Source organism: Equus przewalskii, chromosome 2, assembly GCF_037783145.1.
Source record: "Equus przewalskii isolate Varuska chromosome 2, EquPr2, whole genome shotgun sequence".
Taxonomy (NCBI): Eukaryota; Metazoa; Chordata; class Mammalia; order Perissodactyla; family Equidae; genus Equus; species Equus przewalskii.
Window position 1 is genome coordinate 106,072,752 of NC_091832.1, and position 18,716 is coordinate 106,091,467.

The 18,716-nt window shown below is 39.0% G+C and overlaps 1 protein-coding gene across 9 annotated transcripts in view; it reads left to right on the top strand.

The window, feature by feature from the left end:
- The window catches only part of TRPC3 (transient receptor potential cation channel subfamily C member 3), a 142,806-nt gene that overhangs the window by 100,511 nt on the left and 23,579 nt on the right, over positions 1 to 18,716 (top strand). For 3 of the 9 annotated variants that reach the window (XM_070609182.1, XM_070609176.1, XM_070609175.1), the window contains exons 4-11: positions 2,643 to 2,807; positions 5,753 to 5,969; positions 7,381 to 7,614; positions 9,968 to 10,232; positions 13,190 to 13,385; positions 14,733 to 14,942; positions 16,237 to 16,284; positions 18,113 to 18,196. In XM_070609182.1, the coding sequence (XP_070465283.1) occupies positions 2,643 to 2,807; positions 5,753 to 5,969; positions 7,381 to 7,614; positions 9,968 to 10,232; positions 13,190 to 13,385; positions 14,733 to 14,942; positions 16,237 to 16,284; positions 18,113 to 18,196 (1,419 nt within the window). The remainder of the gene's footprint in view (positions 1 to 2,642; positions 2,808 to 5,752; positions 5,970 to 7,380; positions 7,615 to 9,967; positions 10,233 to 13,189; positions 13,386 to 14,732; positions 14,943 to 16,236; positions 16,285 to 18,112; positions 18,197 to 18,716) is intronic. The other 6 variants (XM_070609183.1, XM_070609178.1, XM_070609177.1 and 3 more) reach the window with 2 other exon arrangements.

Consider the following 18,716-nt stretch of genomic DNA (forward strand, 5'->3'; position numbering starts at 1 on the left):
TCCTGTGAAAAGTGCATGTTGACTTCCCAAGTGGTATCTGATTTGTTGACATCATATACTCTACCTGTAGATGGTCCTGAATGCACCATTCCCCATCTGAGCCTGGCTGGAATTGCAGGACTGCCTTTTATTTGCATCTATCTAACTTCCCACAAATGCAGAGCCTCCAAACACCAAGACATTTGGACCAACATTCAAGTTAAGACTATTTTAAATGCTGATTATTTATCCTGGCAAGCATGTGGAGTCCAAGTCTCCATCATAATGGCTTTTTTTCCCCACATTTATTGAGAGTTTACTGGGTGCCTTGGAACAGGGATTGCTTATCGCTTAATACATCACTGATGCTCCTATTTACATCTTCTTGTACCAAATACCTCACACAGTGCCTGGCTTCCCGGAGGGGCTTACTACATTTTGAAGAGTGAATGAATGAATGAATGAAGGAGACAGACATTTAGGAATTGTAGAGGGCAGGAGGGTTTTTAACACAGAAGTAGTGAAACGGGAAAGAAATGATCCAATACACTACAGAGGCAGAAGTGGAATTTTGGAGGAGCTCTCAACATGAATCCTAGGAAGCTGTTGCATAGACCCCAGGAAGCCTTCAGCCTTGATTATATTTCATCATAAATTCAATTAACGACTGCACTGATCTTGAAATACTGTTTTCAAAAATCAGGACTTTGGAAGAGTGCGAAATCTTGAGTTTGGAGAGAAGATCTAATATACACTTAGCAGCTAGCAATGACCAGTGAGCCTCAGGACCTAGGATTTTTGTAACTGAATTGAAAGGATCTTACAAGATAAAATACACTTTTTCACATTAAACTCATCAAGCAAGAAAAGCTAGCGCTCTTTATTTTTAGTAGTTTAAATCTCCCAAATCCTTTCAGTTTGTGTTATTGAAAAAAATTGAGTTTAACTATTTCACATCTAATATTTGTAAACTCATCTTCTCCACCTCTGCTTATGAGCCATCAAGTCTTCTTTGTGCACCGTGCTGCAGCGGCAACTGTCACAGCAGACATCAGTGGACTTCCCAGAGGGCGGGTGCACACTGGGGGCAAGAATGAGGACTTGGGGGAATTGTGCCTCTTCTGCCTACCCTGGGGCGTGAGCTTGTCTTTTTCTTTTTTCTTTTTCTTTGATTAGAAGAGCTGATGGGAAACTAGGCACCAGTGAGTGGAAACCTGTTCATTTCCTTGTAGGTGTGCTGTTGATAAATAGCCAAATAACTTGAGGAATTGCCTAGAGTTACTAAGAGTCATTAGGATCGTTAACTAGAACTTGATTAAAGATGAACTCTTTTTCTAGTGGGAACTGCGGCTTCTTTCTTTGCCTCTCAGAGTTTGCAAAAACATTCCACAGGTACTTCCTAACAGGTTCATTGTTATTTTTATTGTTTTTTCGAAGACAGTGATACCTTGATTTTGTGTTGCTGAACACTCTTTTTTCAGGAAGATTAGCTCCGAGCTAACATCTGTGCCCATCTTCCTCTACTTTATATGTGGGATGCCTACCACAGCATGGCGTGCCAAGTGGTGCCGTGTCCCCACCCGGGATCTGAATGGGTGAACCCCGGGCCAATGAGAAGCAGAATGTGCAAACTTAACCTCTGCGCCACCGGGCAAGCCCCTGAACACTTTTTAAAAAAACGCATTTGTACTTGTAGTTGATTTGTGAATGATTCTGAATAATTCCAAAGTTTGGGCAAAGCGCACCTCTGCATTCAAAGAAAGGCATATGCAGCTACACGTGGGCACCTTTTGGCGTAGGGACCTTTTTACGTGGGCCTCACTACAAATACATTCTGCTACCTGAATAAGGACAGGGCTTAAGGAAATCCCTGTTCTTCTAAATAGATGCAGGCAGATAACTTAGCAAAATCAAACTGCAAAATAAAACAAAATGACAGCACTGAAATAAGTATGATTTGCTCATTTTTTCCTGATTAGAATTGTAGTTTAAAAGAACTGCTGGAGATAAATATTTGTGGTTTTTTGACCTGTGATGGAAGAAGCAAGAAAGGAGGACAGATTAGTGCAACAGGGAGGAAGTGACATTTGATGCCAGTTCCTGGAAGCAGTGCAAGTGTGGACCCAGCGTAATATTTGCAGGTTCATTGACTGCAGATTTGCAGTGGTAGTCCATACGTATACATAGGACATATCATGTATATATTTTTCATACATGTAGCTTTTGAGGAGTTGCACATGAAACATAATAACACATTTCTCTTTTAGCTATAGTCTACAATAAACCAAATAGCTATTTTCTTTTTCATTTTGAATTGAATGCAAGTAAGCCAGCAGACAGCAAGATGGAACACATTTCTACAAAGGAAAGCATATGTCACCCAGATTCCAGAGAGGAGTCTGTGAATTAGGAAGAGTTTCAATCAGAAAGAACTATGATTAAGGACAACATCAATTTTACCCTCTTGTTTCCACTTTTGTTTTTCTATTCGTTCTGAAGCAGTTTTGAAAAATGGAGGGAAGGTAAAGGAGAATATTACGAGAGGCTTCCAGTGCCTATATTCTGGGAAAATATCTTTAGGATACACACACAGTCAGTAGTTGAACTGTCGATAGAGGCCAGGTAACCTACCTCTCTCTCTCTCTGTTTCTCTCTGCCAACAGTTTGTGGCTCATCCCAACTGCCAGCAGCAGCTCCTGACCATCTGGTACGAGAACCTCTCCGGCCTTCGGGAACAGACCATCGCCATCAAGTGTCTGGTTGTGCTGGTGGTGGCCTTGGGCCTTCCGTTTCTTGCCATCGGCTACTGGATTGCACCTTGCAGCAGGGTACAAGCCTTTCTACAGCCATTTCCTCTGTGGTTGGTGTACTGTGTCCTTTTGTGATGAAAAAGGGAAAAGCTTCCTACTTAAGGCTCTTATCAGTTTTCCCCTGAATGTTAATTGACTCAAGACCATGAATTCTGCTTTTGTAATGACTGGATCAATTCAAATAAGGGATAAAAAAGGATTTCGTACTAGTGGGATAGATCACATTTGCAGGCATATAAGCTTAGCCTTTTAAGATAAAATCCCCGTGGTAGACAGGAGGAAAAGCTACTTGAGTGAAGGAGCACTTGTGCTAATTCTATTGATAGCTTAATAAGTAGACAGGCCAGCCTGTGGAAGGGGAACAGCCCTACTGCGGTGGTGCCATAAGCAGTTGACCTGAGCATGAAGCACTCATCTGAACCTATCAAAGAGATCTCTGGCTGAGTGTATGAAGCACGGTTGCGACCAGTGGTATTCTCCAAAGTCTTCAAGAAAGTGCATGTCAGGTTCCCGTAGCCCTTTCTTCCTTCAGAAGATTCTAAAAAATGTAGAATTTGGAGTTTGGGGGATTTTTAAAATTTTTTATCTAGTTTTGCTCCAATCATTTTGTTCACTACCTTTATCCCTCTCTCAGCTTGCCTGTGTAGAGTCAATTTAATTGTGCCTAAGATATCCTCTAAACGAGATGTGGGAAGGATACAAGTCATGCTGGCAGAATCTGTATTAGGTTAATAAAGGGCACTGCCAGGGAGAAGAAGCTGTTCTGAGATCCTTTAATCCTGTTTTTGTATTCCCAAATCTGGTTTTGTTTAAATCAGAGGCAGTTTCAAGCAAAATGAGTCAAGGCCACTTAGAAATGACCCTGAAAATCCGTCATCTCTCGGCTCAGCAGTCTCCCCAGCGGAGTCCTGCTCCGCAGGCACCGTATATGCGCGAGAATCTTCATCCATCTTGCTTTGTTGTTGAGCTGCCTATGCAATTTAAGGCAGAAGGTTTGTCATTTTGATCACTTTTGGTGCCTCGGCTAAGTTCTTTTGTTATATATCATGGAAAAGTACCTTGAGATTCCTCAAATACATAAACACTCAAGACTCAAAACTATAAATAATGAGAGAGCATGTGTGAAAGCAAAAATCACATTCCACCCAAATAATTTCCCTTTCTGGGGGAAATGAAGTAGAAAGTCCAGGTTCCTAAGTGTTTGTCTCTTAGGGCAGCTTAGTCACTTAACACATTACATCGGGTTTGAAGTAGGCATCTTGAAGTCCATTCTTTTTTCTCTTTACTTGTAAAAGTGCAGCTAATGATGTGATGAACTCTGCCCGGTAGAGAAGGGAAAAGAGGGAACTGAATCGTTTCTGGAGCCCACATTTATACGTGCCATATACCACCTAGCCTATGGTGAAAAGACAACATAACAAGAATTCTCCATGTGTATCGCTTTTTTTTTTTTTGAGGAAGATTAGCCATGAGGTAACATCCGCTGCCAATCTTCCTCTCTTTGCTGAGGAAGACTGGCCCTGAGCTAACATCCGTGCCCATCTTTCTCCACTTTATATGTGGGATGCCTACCACAGCATGGCTTGCCAAGTGATGCATAGGTCTGCACCTGGGATCCGAACCGGCAAACCCCGGGCCACCAAAGCGGAATGTGCGAACTTAACTGCTGCACCACTGGGCTGGCCCCTGTGTCTCATTTTTAAGATGGGCATGCTGCTTTCTTTTCATGTTATTTAAAGTTTTAAAAAATCAGCCTCTTGGAGAAACGGACTTGGCACCTCCCACGAATCACTACGTGCTTCCCCGAATGTGCCCTCTTTGCAGCTGCAGAACAGCATGGTGATATGTAAATGTGTTGTTTATTTTTCTGTGTCTATTATGGAAAATGTGACATTTGTCTGTGTGCATTCATGTTTAATCCCAGAAATGTTTGACATTCTTTGGTTATTTGTTGATATCAAATTAAGTTTCTGGATACATACAAAAGCATTTGTTTGAAGTTACGGTCTTTTAAATGGGAACCTTGGTACTTTTTAAGGTCAGACTGAGTTTGAAAGTAGGCTCTGAGTATGTAGAATAGAGAACTTATTTGACAAATCTACCAAACGTACCTAATTCTTGGACTACAGAGACCCTGGAGACAGGAGGAGTTGTTTTTCATTTCTACTAGAACATGGGGCTTTTAAGGACATTATATCACATGGGATTTTAAAGGAGTTACCTCAAAATAATTATAAACTGAACTTTAGAAATGCTTTTGTACTAATTACATGATTTTCCAAACTCAGGGATGATTTTTAGTTAAGTTAACCTACTTAGAGGTTCTAATTATTGTGTATGTCTCTCTCTTCTTATTGGGATAGTAACAAAATATTTATCTTGATTATAATATTTTCTGCCTTTTTTATATCATACAAAGTACAACTTGATTTTGGAACATTTAGAAGTGAGACCTATACTTCTGTAGTAGTATTTTTTTTTAATCTTCAGAGAGTTTGCAATATGCTACAAACACATTATAACATTTCGATTATAAATGAATGAGTCTGCAAACTCATCATAACATTTCAATAATAAAGCAATAAACAGTTACACATTACAAATTTGGAGTTTCTTTTTCTAGACTCTAAAAGCTTTAACATTGCATAGTCTTTCATGTAAAAATAATAGTAACTAGTATATACTTTGTGATTTCCAGAAATGCATCTGTGAATGCAGTATATCCTAAGACAAATTGGATATCTAGAAACAATGAAGTGTGAAGATTCCTTAAATTATTCTTGGAGGAAGCATCCCTTAGAAGGAGTAATTTTTACAATGTATAGCTCTTCAGAAACAGAAGCCGAATTTTGAAAGTGTTTTCATTTCATCTCTTTTTTCTTTTTAACCTGTATGATAATTTTCATAAGTGGAAGCTAGATTTTCTAAAATAAAAGTTTCCCTTTTCTTCTGTCTTATTACAGCTGGGGAAAATTCTGCGAAGCCCTTTTATGAAGTTTGTGGCACATGCTGCCTCTTTCATCATCTTCCTGGGCCTGCTTGTGTTCAACGCCTCAGACAGATTCGAAGGCATCACCACGCTGCCAAATATCACTGTCATTGACTATCCCAAACAGATCTTCAGGGTCAAAACCACCCAGTTCACGTGGACCGAAATGCTAATTATGGTCTGGGTTCTTGGTAAGCCTTTTATTTTAAGTATTCTAATGTCTATCAAAAATAATATCCATATAATTATTGTCATTTTCTATTTAAAATGTTATTGTACATTATATGGTGACAACATTACTGTTGTAAGATAAGCAGAATAGAAAAATACTTGAATAATTTAACAGCTTGATAATGCTAAAAGGTATTCCTTAACACTAAATAAAAATTTTTATGCGTAACATGAGCCTAATTATAAATATACTGTATTTCAGAAATCTAACTTCAGTTCTTGAATAAAATATAAGTTTTTTAATGTGACTCACTGTGATGATCAAATATTTAATTGAAATACTTGTGGAATAACCCAGTGGCTATTAACGGATTAAAGAATGTTTTATTGCTTTAGTTCTAAAGGTTTTCTAGGAGGGTTTCAATTTTCAGAATGTTTGTTACTTCACCTCACAATAGCCCATTTTGAATAGCTGTGTTAAAGTGAAAATTTTAAGCGATGTGAAAAAAAAATATGAAGAGTGGAACCAGTTTATCTATTGATTACTAATTCAAAGTCATTTTTGTATATTCTTCTATGTCACCCGGCGTGTTTCTTGGTATCTTCTCAGTTCCTGAATTAATAGGTTGGTTCACTCCTATGACCTCAACCTGGGTCAAGTAATTATTTTATGAATTTTATTTTGAGCTGTTACATTTCTTTGTAAAATTCCATAATATTTTCCCCTTATATAGTCAGGACAAGTTGTGAAATTGGAATATTTTATCCTTTTCTCCCAGAATGGCATTTTCTGCTTTAAGTTTCTTCATAATTTCCTAGGGCTTACTGTTTAAGGGTTTCTTCTTTTTCCAATGATATTCCTCACCTCCCCAGCAGGAAGCTGAAATGAGGACAGAGGGTAGGGGACAGGATGTAAGCATTCCTGGATAATTTGGAAAGCATTCTTGTTAAAACTATACAGTAAGTTTCTCATTTAGGGGCTTATTTCTCTGATAATCACTATGGTTTGATCCTTAACCATTGTGGTTTTATAAAGATGAGTTTTCTCCTCGCCTCCAAAAGTTTCATGGGGCCAAATTGTTTGACTTGAAGAGCCTTCCTTGCTTATTTCCTCTCCCCCTTCCTGCCTGCCCGCCCCCCCCCCCACACACACACCATATGAGCAGCACCGTTTCTGGTGCCACATGGAGAACTGTCTTTCTCCAAAATCTAACTTGGTGGCGTGAATCGTTCCTTTAGTCGAAGCTTCTCCTTCCATTTAACTCTGCCCAGGGCCTCAGTGAGCTGCCCAGTCGTTCGGTGCTTTATGGTGTCTAGTACAGTGCTTCACATCTGGGGCCTTTTAGAGGTGGGGCCTGATGGTGGACAAAATAATAGCTTCTGATCTAAGCTATAAAATCTAACCTATACCCTCTGTGTGTGTTGTGACAGGAATGATGTGGTCTGAGTGTAAAGAGCTCTGGCTGGAAGGACCTAGGGAATACATTTTGCAGTTGTGGAATGTGCTAGACTTTGGGATGCTCTCCATCTTCATTGCTGCTTTCACGGCCAGATTCTTAGCTTTCCTTCAGGCAACAAAAGCGCAACAGTATGTGGACAGTTATGTCCAAGAGAGCGACCTCAGTGAAGTTACTCTTCCACCAGAGATACAGTATTTCACTTATGGTAAGTTCTAGCTGCAGGGTTCTCTTATGTTTGGGGAAGGGTGTTGGAACCACATTTTGGAAGGAAATATTTAGTAGGAGGCATGTTTTGAATGTGTGTGGACAGTGGAGAACGCATGAAAACTGCGTTCGTCTCAAGGCTATGACTCTCCCATGCTGTATGGCTTTGTTCGAGTTAATTTACTTCTCTCTGCCTTAGTTTGCAATCTATAAAAAGAAGATGTTGCAAGGTAGGAGAATATTACCTTTAAGCCTAACAACTTCATTACTCTTTTACATGCTTAGGACATGAAATTGTTTTAATTAGAGTAAAAAATAACTTGATACACTGCTTGATGAGGAAGATGAGTCCCTGAGAGCATGGACTGGAGGAGATAAAATAATAGATGGTGCTAAACTGCCGTACAGGTGAAGTGAAGAAAAATTCAGCAGAGGCAGGAAGTAGGAGCTAAAGTGACCATGAGAGGGTAAACTCTGGAAAACTTGTAGAAATACTGGAGAGGAGGGCCAGCCCTGGTGGCATGGAGGTTAAGTTTGGCACTCTCCACTTTGGCAGCCCAGGTTTGCTTCCCAGGCACAGACCTACCCTACTCGTCTGTCAATGGCCATGCTGTTGTGGCGGCTTACATACGAAAAGAGGAAGAATGGCAGTGGATGTTAGCTCAATGCGAATCTTCCTCAGCAAAAAAAAAAAAAAGAAGAAGAAAACCAACCAGGGAGGATTTGTGCTCCTCCTCAACATGACACAGAATGGAATTCATGCCAAACTTCTCTATATCATAAAGAGCAGGGAGACCCCAGCTGACATCCAGTGTGCAAGGATACTTGCCCAGCACAAACTGATGTTCAGCCTTGTTAGCCTCCCTTCCCTTGAAGCCAAGCTGGGGAGCCACAATTAGCAAATTTTCATATAGTTACAAAATCTTAAATATGGCAAAGACTTTAGAAATTATTGTCTAATCCTCATTTTATAGATAAGGAAACTCAGGCACAGAGTTTAAATGTGTTCTGATTATGAAGAATAACTCCTGATAAGTACAATTAAGGCTTACACTGTGATAAGTACAAGCAGCGTGTTAACATTATTGAAGAAGGCTGGGTGCCTGCTCTAAAATTAAGATGTACGTTTCACACATTGTGAAATTTAAACGCATTATCTCTTATTGTCAGCAAGCAAAGATTTCTATATACCAAGGAGACCAGATCAAATGAGCAAATGATTACCATTTATAATTAAAGAATTAGCTACAATATGTATCTTGTGTAATATATATCTTTGTAATATATATAATATATATCTATCTTGACTGTGTAATATAATCTTGACTATTTCAATGTATATACCTTGACTATTTCAGTAACTATTTAAATTTATTCACATGTGTCTAATGACTATCATCTGGAGGGAAATTTGTGAATTCAGGCTTCACTCCTTATTATGTGTATGATTTTGGTCAGGTTTTTAACCTTTCTAAGTCTTGATTGCTTTAAAAAGAGGATAATAATAACATGAAATCCATAGGGTCATTGAAAGCACAGTGCCTGGTACATATTAAACATTCCATAAATGTTAATTTTATTGTTGTTGCAAATATGTGCAATGCCTCCATTCTTCGGGGAGTGACCGACTTCGCAAAAGGTTAACCACGTAGTGTGTCGTTGACCCTCCAGGGAGATGAGTACCTAATAGTCTGCTGTGAACTTACTGAGTGACCTTGAAAGGGGTATTGAGCGTCCTCATTCAGAATCTATATCCAAAAGTTTTGTACCTCAGTAGCATTTTACATTTTCCAGGATCACATTATATTGCTCAGATATCGCATTGACAGCACCATTGTTATTCAGTGACATTCTTCCTTCTCGTAATAGGACATTTTAGTTGCATAAACTGTTAGATGAACTAATTTCCCCATGAAATATGGGAAAAGAAGTTTTGTGCCAACTGAGCCTATAGGATGACAAAATAGCTGGTCAATTAATCTGGTAACTGAAGGGACAAATCAGTCAAGTCTGTTGTTTTGTCATCCTGGACACAGTCTGTGTCTAATGAAGTGTTTTCCCTCTTTCTTAATCTTTTGTACTTTATCCTGTTTCTATTCAATGTGAAGTCAGCGAAGTCAGCTTAGTATCTTTATAATAATGTTTCCTCCTTTAAAATAATCCATGTGAATGTAGAATTCATCTATTTCTGATTTATCATGAAAAATAGTGCCTAGACAGTTACGTCTAAAGTAATTTCAACTGAGATAATAGCCACCAAACTGTAGGATAGATCCTATTTAAGGTATTTATTTTGCATGGTTAGCAATGAATAGAAAGCTCCATTTTAAATCTTTTTTTCCCTTTTTTTCTAGCCAGAGATAAATGGCTCCCTTCCGACCCTCAGATCATATCTGAAGGCCTCTATGCCATAGCCGTTGTGCTCAGCTTCTCTCGAATCGCGTACATCCTCCCTGCGAATGAGAGCTTTGGCCCCTTACAGATCTCTCTTGGAAGGACAGTGAAGGACATATTCAAGTTCATGGTCCTCTTTATTATGGTGTTTCTTGCCTTTATGATTGGCATGTTCATACTTTATTCTTATTACCTTGGGGCTAAAGTAAATGCTGCTTTTACCACGTAAGTAAAACATCTTATAAAAAAGGTGTGATGAAGAAAATTTCAATGATTGTAATAAGGATGTTTTTAAGAGAAAAAAGAAGCCATTAAAAACAGTTAATACTTGGGGCTGGCCCCATGGCCGAGTGGTTAAAGTTCTGTGTGCTCTGCTTTGGTGGCCCAGGTTCACAGGCCCAGATCCCCAGTGTGGACCTACTCTCCTCATCAGCCATGCTGTGGAGGCGTCCCACACACAAAATAGAGGAAGATGGTTTGGAAACGGTTGTTAGCTCAGGGCGAATCTTCCTAACAAAACAAGCAAACAAAAAACAGTTAGTGCTTGTGTGTGATTACTTTGCTCCAAAGGTTCATTTCTTTGAGCTTAGTGAGCATTCAACCAGAGAATGGATCAGAATTTGGAAAAATCCTAGACAAAACTGGCTATTTTAAGAGAATTGGATAATAAATTTTTAATAATTGGATTTCTCTTACATTATGCATGACATTAAATTTAGTTTCATCATTTTATAGGCATTACTACTATTTCAAAAAAGAAGCATCAGCTTTTATTTTAATGTATCATTAATCAGTATAGGGATTTGAGTCAAAAGAAATCATAGGTAAATGTTGTACAGCCCACTGTAATGGTAGGACCCCTTCCTTCCTTTGGTCCTTCTGTGCTGGGGACTCCCCTTCCCCGTGAGATCTTCCTTGATTCAGCTTCCTTGGTTGTTGTCCTTTTAAAGTCCCTCAGCATGGAAACATCCAGAATGTGAGATCCTCACTGGTGCTTAGTTGTCATGGAGGTGGGCCCTCCCTCTGCACTGTAGTCCTTCCAGGTGGGGAGATCATAAACCCTCCCTGCTGCCCTTTGTACCCTGTGATGTCACCACTGGAAACAAACTAGACCTTCAGTAAGGTCCCCGTAGACTAAAATAGAATAACAAGCCCTTCCAGGCATCTAAATTGTTTTGAAATTAATTCTTTCAAGTAGTTAATATAGAGCAGGTCTTAGGGGTGAAAGACAACTGAAACAAACTCTATTGTAATAAAGAAAACAAATCTGCGCGAACCCAGTAGGGGAAGGATAGAGAGATCCTGCATTCAATGCCATCCATGCCCCCTTTGTCCTTTGAACTCATTTTATACATTCCCTTTTCTTCACTATGTTGTATGAGGATTGGCAACATGATATAGTGGAAAGAACATAGGCTCGAAAATCAGGCACACCTGGATGGGAATGCAGTCTGCTGTTTTCTAACTGTGGCCTTGGGTTAAGTTACTTAACATTTCTCAGTGTTAGTTTCCTTATTTTTAAAATAAGCGCAATAAGGTTTAAATCAGGTCGTTGTGAGGATTATGTAAGGTAATTTTTATAAAGCCTCATGCCCACGGTAGGAGCTCAGGCCCTGCCGGTGTCCCCTCCATTTTGTTACTTCCTCTCCCCACGCATAGATTCTCCACTCCTTACAGAGTCAAACAGAACGAAGTCAGGGGTGGAAGGTTTGCAAAGGAGTAAGAGAAAGGAGTTGGAGAATTTTGTGATATGGTTAAGTTATGGCAGGAACAAAAAGGTGGTAGTTTTTCTTATTCTCCTTTTACCATCTGTCCTATAACATCATACAATTAATGTTTCATAATAGACAGTAATTCCATAGGAATGGGAACCTCTCTATTCAACCCTCTAGCCCTGGGGTCTAAAATAACAGGTGTTCCATCAATATTTGCTGAATGAATTAATTAATAAACACACCAGTATTAAAACCTACAAATCTATAGATTATTATTTAGAGTTAGTTATAATAAATCAAAAAAAGTACTGTTCTTTGGAAAAAGGACTTACTTTTGAACCGTCCTTTGTAATGGAAGTCTGCATGTGTAATTGTTTAATTTAAGAATTATTCTTACAGTTCACTGATCAGTGATGCCAACTTGACTATATGACAAAACCAGCCAGATTTGGTTGACAAAAGTTCATTTAAGGGATAAAAGTAGGTAATTCGTCTGGTGAGGGCCTAAGTGCTCATTACTGTGATGGAAAAATCAGGAAGCAGTTTATATGAATTAAGAGAAAAGAACAGGAATGTTTCATTCTGTTGCCTCCTCTTCATTTCCAGTTAAGTGTAACTTTTAGGTAGGTAATATATTCATGTACCAAAAACATTCACACAGAGAGGTGTCTGCAGCAAAGCCTGTTCCCTCTTCCCCCGTGGACCCAGTCTCTTAGTTCTCCCTTGTTCCCAGACGCAATGGCTTCTTTTGGTTACTTTAAGAGAGATTTTTTTGCATAAACAAGAATATAAATATTTGTATACCCCTCTTTTTATATTTAAATGGTAGACTATTTCACATTTGCTATATCTTATTTTTTCACTTAATACCGTATCTTGAATAGCATTTTATATAAACAGGAAGATAGATCTGTCTTATTTTTACCCTGGTGGCTGCATCGCATTCCATTATATGGATGTACCAAAATTACTTGCCCACTCCCCTATTGATGGTCATTTAGGTGGTTTTTATTATTCCCTACTGCAGGGCTGCAAGGAATATGTTTGTACTTACTTTTTTTGAAATAGGTAGATAATTTTAACTCCACCCTTGTTCTACGCCAGAACACCTGATTCGTATTTCTAACCACCTACAAAATCAGACCCTAAACTTCCACCCTTCTAGGAGAAAGGGATGGTATTATGGCATGACTTCAGCTTTCTCCTGCTGATTTCAGAGAATTTCACTTGATGATAACTTACAGAAAAGCTGGGAATTGGTGCCATTTAATCGCCAGTTCCTGAAAGTCTGAGAAAATAATTTCTATTGAATATTATAGTAAAATAATTCTACTCTGGGGGTTTATGATGATGATGTTTTATGATGGAATTTTACATCTGTACAATATTCACACCCTAAGGTGTTTTTACTTTTGACTTTTTAATATGAAAACTGTTTATTTATTGTATACCTTGTTCTTTCAACAGTGTAGAAGAAAGTTTCAAGACTTTGTTTTGGTCAATATTTGGCTTGTCTGAAGTGACTTCTGTTGTGCTCAAATATGATCACAAATTCATAGAGAATATCGGATATGTTCTTTATGGAATATACAATGTAACTATGGTGGTCGTTTTACTCAACATGCTAATTGCTATGATCAATAGTTCATATCAAGAAATTGAGGTAAATCTGTTTTCTGTCCATGCTGTCTATCCTTGTACGCTGTAATAGCATACTGATGTGCTTTCGTGCCCTATGGAGCAGCTCAGCTCATGTGAACAAAGAGGCTTACACCCGGGCAGAGAGAGCCATGGCCTTTCTGTTTTCCAGTTGGATAGATGGGCATATACCTTCCAGTGTCTTCCAGGAGCACAGCAGGGGTCCCCATGAATTGACCATCACTCTGCCTTCTCTCAGGTTGTATTTCCAAAGTTTTGAAGTTTGTGGCTGGAAGAAGTATTGGCCATGGGAAAGTTATTCTCTCCTAGGTGAGCCAGCCAACCCTCTGAAAGATTCTGGTGGAGAAATCACTACACGTCTGGCAAACATTGATGATGTTCTTTATCCAGTCAGAATTTTTGGTATTCTAGAAATCACTTCACGTTTTGTTTCAGATCGGGCTTGGTTTGGTGTCTTCCCTCATCGTCGTACATGTTTTCTTACATCCTCCAGTTTAGAGCTCAGTATCTTTTTAGTGCTTTGCTGTTTCTTAAGTCCACTGAATCTCTATGTGTGTTTTAGAAACACATAAGATAGTGTTCTCAAAGCAAAAGGTATGTCCTGCAGAAATGACAGATGTGGTTCTCTGAACACCTGCTTGGGTATATAAATGGCAGTCTGGGCAGTGTGAAATGAGTGAGCCAACTTCCTCCAACTACGGACCCCTCCTCTTCATTTCTTCTCTCCATCCCTTCTACCAGTTAGGATTGTTATGCCCATCACAGTGGGGCAGCACTGAGGATAAGAAAGAGAGAAGACAGGAATAAGCTACTGAAGCCCTTATGTGACATTTGAGGACATATGGCAGACACATAAACTCCAAAGTGCAGTTTATCTGAGTGCTGTTTTTCTTCCTTTGCCCTTGGAGTATAATATGCTATATCTACAATTGGCTTGGATGGGTCTAGTTGAGGAGGGAGGGTGGCAGAGAGTGGGGAGCTATTGTTGAATACGCAGCATTGGCCAGGGCGGGGAGGGAGGGAGGCATTAATCTTTTCATCCTTCCTTGACCCTGAATTCTTCTTGTGTTTTTGCTTTGTTTTTGGATGGGGGACAGGAAATGCTGCTTAAATTTCAGTGGGTACAGATAGAGGCATATGGAAGAAAAAAATTAAAAAAATGAATATCGTAAAAGTGATACTCTAAATATTATGTATGCCAACAGAGATTATTTGCAGATAAGTATATATAAGTCACTTACATATTTCAAAAGCATAATTTAGGTTCATTGTAAGACCCTACTGGAGTCACTTATTAGAATATTAAGTTTTAAAAATGAGTTGTTATTTCTTCTCTGTTTTTGTGACACAGGACGACAGTGATGTAGAATGGAAGTTTGCACGTTCGAAACTTTGGTTATCTTATTTTGATGATGGAAAAACGTTACCTCCACCCTTCAGTCTAGTTCCTAGTCCCAAGTCATTTGTTTATTTCATCATGCGGATCATTAACTTTTCCAAATGCAGACAGAGAAGGCTACAGAAGGATATAGAAATGGGAATGGGTAACTCAAAGTCCAGGGTAGGTATCGAGACCTTACCAAGACCTTAAGATAAATGTTTTGTCTTTCTCCTTGTCTTTCCATGTTTGTTCAATAATTTTTATGCGTGAACTTAGAAGATGTTGAAAGTAACTGTCCATTCCATAATCTTTCATAGACTAATACTTTATATCTTCATAATGTTTCAAGAAGTCACTTAGTCTGTACCTTGCTTTTGGTTAGAATTTCATGTAAACTACCAGATTAAAAATAAATAAACAAAAGAGCTTCTTTATCTTGTTAAAAGTAAAAAGAAAAGTTGTTGTTAGAAAACACTCCATTTTTTTGTGTTCCATGCTTCTCAACTGTTACTCTGAAGTTAAATAGTTTTTACCTCACGTTTTCCTCCTGGTGGTGCGTATAGTTCACCGCTATCATATTCTTTTTATTTGTAGAAACCCTTTATTGGGCTAAATAATCTATTTTCATTTAATATCATAAAATCAATACAGGTCTAAGAGCATCCTCAAATATTAACCATAAATACCTGTTTTATAAATAATCAAGAATAGATTGTCCTTGAGCTGTCCCTGTTGAGTCATACTTTGATTTTAACAAAGATGAGTTTCATGATAGCACTTTATTATCATGAACTTAATTTTCAGAGATAGAATTGGTATGGGAGACAGAATGATATGAGAAGAACTTCAGATAATAGGGAGCGAGGCAGAAAGGAGGAAATTTGTGGAGTTAAAATATAATTGCTACCTAAAGTTGCAAAAATAGTCCATAGCTGTAATGCCCTGGGAGCCCACAAGATTGCAATGTTATTTCCTTTAGGTTCAGGCCTTCCTGAGCAGAGGTAAATATTTTTTCTCAGTTGAAGCTGGGAAAAAAGGCTGAATTAGTGCAATTTAATTTCTCACTTTTTTAAATAGATGTGTGTTTCCGAGATTTGTAATACCCTGGCATCTTATTCTCTAAGAAGGTGGCCTTTTAAACGTTTTTTTTTTTGTTTGACCTGGATGTGGGCTCTTAAGGCTATTAGGTTGCAAGGCAGTGATTGGCTGTGACATCCCATGATTTCAAATAATACCTCCTATGTAGACAGTGAGAAGCAGAGTAATGTGAGGAAGACAGCCTTGGTGTTAGACCTGGACTGGAGTTCTGGTGCTTATGGCTTGTTAGCAAGTAAAATGGATGAATCTCTTCATCACCCTAAGCCTTAATTGTCTCATCTGAGAGAGAGAAAACTTCGTAGGGTTATTATGAGGATGATATGAGATGTACAAAGTTCCAGCCTCAACAAATATCAGTGCCCTTCCTCATTCACAGTTTTCAAAGTGCTTTGCTGTACACTTGAACCTCATGCAACACTGTGAGGTAGGTAATATCGTTATTCCCATTTTATAGATAAGACAACTGAAACCATTAAAATAACTCACTTATGCAGAGTCATAGGAGCTAGCCAGGGTGAAGTAGGTGCAAATTTGAGTTTTCCAGTACGAGATGCCAGCTCCTTCTACTGCACCTGGCTGCCTCCTGCTCCAGAGTGGCTGTGGCTCTGGCTTGGTTACTGCCCTGCTTCTTCCCCAGGGCTGTACCTTCAGCTTCGGGGGCAGCTGGTCTCTTAAAGGGGCCAGGCTCCAATTGCCACCCTGGGCAACTCCTGCTACTGCTGAAATAGACTTTGTTCTGAAGTCACTTTGTTTCTCTGGAGATTTATTAACTGAAGCTTTATTATTAAAAAAAGAAGCCTGTCAAGCATGAGAACTCACAGCTCTTGCGCTTTATACCTTAAAGTTTTCTTTGTGTAGGCAACTGATGTCACTGACTCTATTCCCAATAGTCATAAGCTGGAAGGGGGAATGCTAACAGTCTCGTTGAGAAGAGCGCCTTGTGGTGGCTTGTGGCTACCTAGACCCATGCGAAGGAAGCGCAGCTTGTGCACAGGAATGCGAGGGGAGCGCTGTGCCCCATTTAGGGTGTCCTCGCCTGTCTGTATTGCACCATTGGCGGGAAGAATAGTTTTGCTCAGAGAGGTTGCTAGAAATAGAAAGGAAGGCTGATCTCTCAGGAGCCATGATTCTTAGCTTCCCAGTCTCCCCTTACTGGTTAAAAACTGCCATTTTGATTTTATTTTTAAATTGTGCACGGAGCTGTTTAAATCCCTTTGATCTATTCATAGATACTCTCTGTGTACTGAATTTAGTAAAAATTTGGAGAAATTATGTTCTTTTTTCCTTTTTAGAAGAAAGAAAGGAGCCTCAGGAGGTCTTTTGTGTTAATCTAGACAGCTAACCTTGGTCAACAGTCAGATACTGACCTCCAATGGCAAACAGGAGAATTAACTTTGTTGGCCAAGGGTTTTTCCTGACACAATTGTAAAAGAACAAAGTTAGGAGTGTCCTTGCCTATCAGAGCCACTTCCTTCCTCCCTAGCATCCTGCACCTTCGTGAGTTAAGGATGGTGGGAGAATTCAGGTGGTGAGGCGGATCTGTATTTTTGGATAGGGGGAACCTGCCTTTGAACCTCACCTTATACGTAGCAGCTTGCCCATGAATAAGAGGCAGACCCTGCTCACATATGTGAACAGTACACAGTAATGGTGCGTTCCTCTTGTTTTCTCTTCCTACCCACTCAAAAGTCAAACCTTAAAAAGAAAGAGAAAAGAAAAGAAAACCAAATTCTCTAGCCTAGTTTTCTCCAACGTTGTAAACCTCACTCAGTATAAGGCCAAGATACTTAGGAAGATGTCTTATTTTGGCTCATATTTTAGGGCTACAAAATACCAAATGATACTCTCCCAACTTGTAGTGTATTTCTGTTCAAGTGTAGGAGAGGAACGTGGGCTCAGGAGCGGAGTTGCTTCTATGCAACTTTGCTTCTAGATGCCATGCATACATTTGATAAAGTATACAAGGTCCCCAGGAGCAATTATGTTTAGAACGAACCAAGTTTTAAAAATATTTTTTCAATTAAACAGTTCCATTACAGTGTGTCTTGCCAAGATTTTGATAAATGTAAGCATGCTCACATTAATTTTTACCTTTGGAAACACATGAAATCACTTATAAAATTCAACTGCCACAAAATATTTCTCAGAAATGTTGACTCCAAAAATGTTATCAAGGAGAATAAAGTAGACTATATTTTTGATTTCCAAATGAATGTATTCTAATTTACTAGGTTAATTGTATTTTTTCCTAGTTAAACCTCTTCACTCAGTCTAACTCAAGAGTTTTTGAATCACACAGTTTTAACAGCATTCTCAATCAGCCAACACGTTATCAGGTAAGCATCCATTAGACATGTGTCTTTATCTGTACGGAATTCCATATATGTCTCTGTGTTCGTGTGTGTGTGTGTGAATAGTGAGTAGAATTCTATTCTTTGGATCTACTGTGAGGAGAGAACGGAACAGAGAAAATAGGACATTAGTTGGAGGGGACTTCAGAAATCAGAGTCCAAGTCCTTCCTTTTTTTTTGTTGTTTTTGGTTGCAGAAGAGTTCCTTTGCGATGTTGAAAGCAAAATGTTGCCACAGTTTCCAAAGAGCACTTACATAAGCCTTGAGCTGGAGAACTCAGTGGGAGATATGGTACATTAGGAAAATAATGCTCTCACGGTGTGAAAACCTATTACGTTTCTCCAGATAATCCCTTTTTCAAGTGGATCCTTAGGCTCTACTGTTTCATCAGTACTACTTTAAAATATCTTATGCATTTTCATATTAGATAATGACATTTTACACTATTCTCCAACTCACAAGAGGTTGTAGTCCTTTATTTTCCATCTGGTTGATCATTTTGACT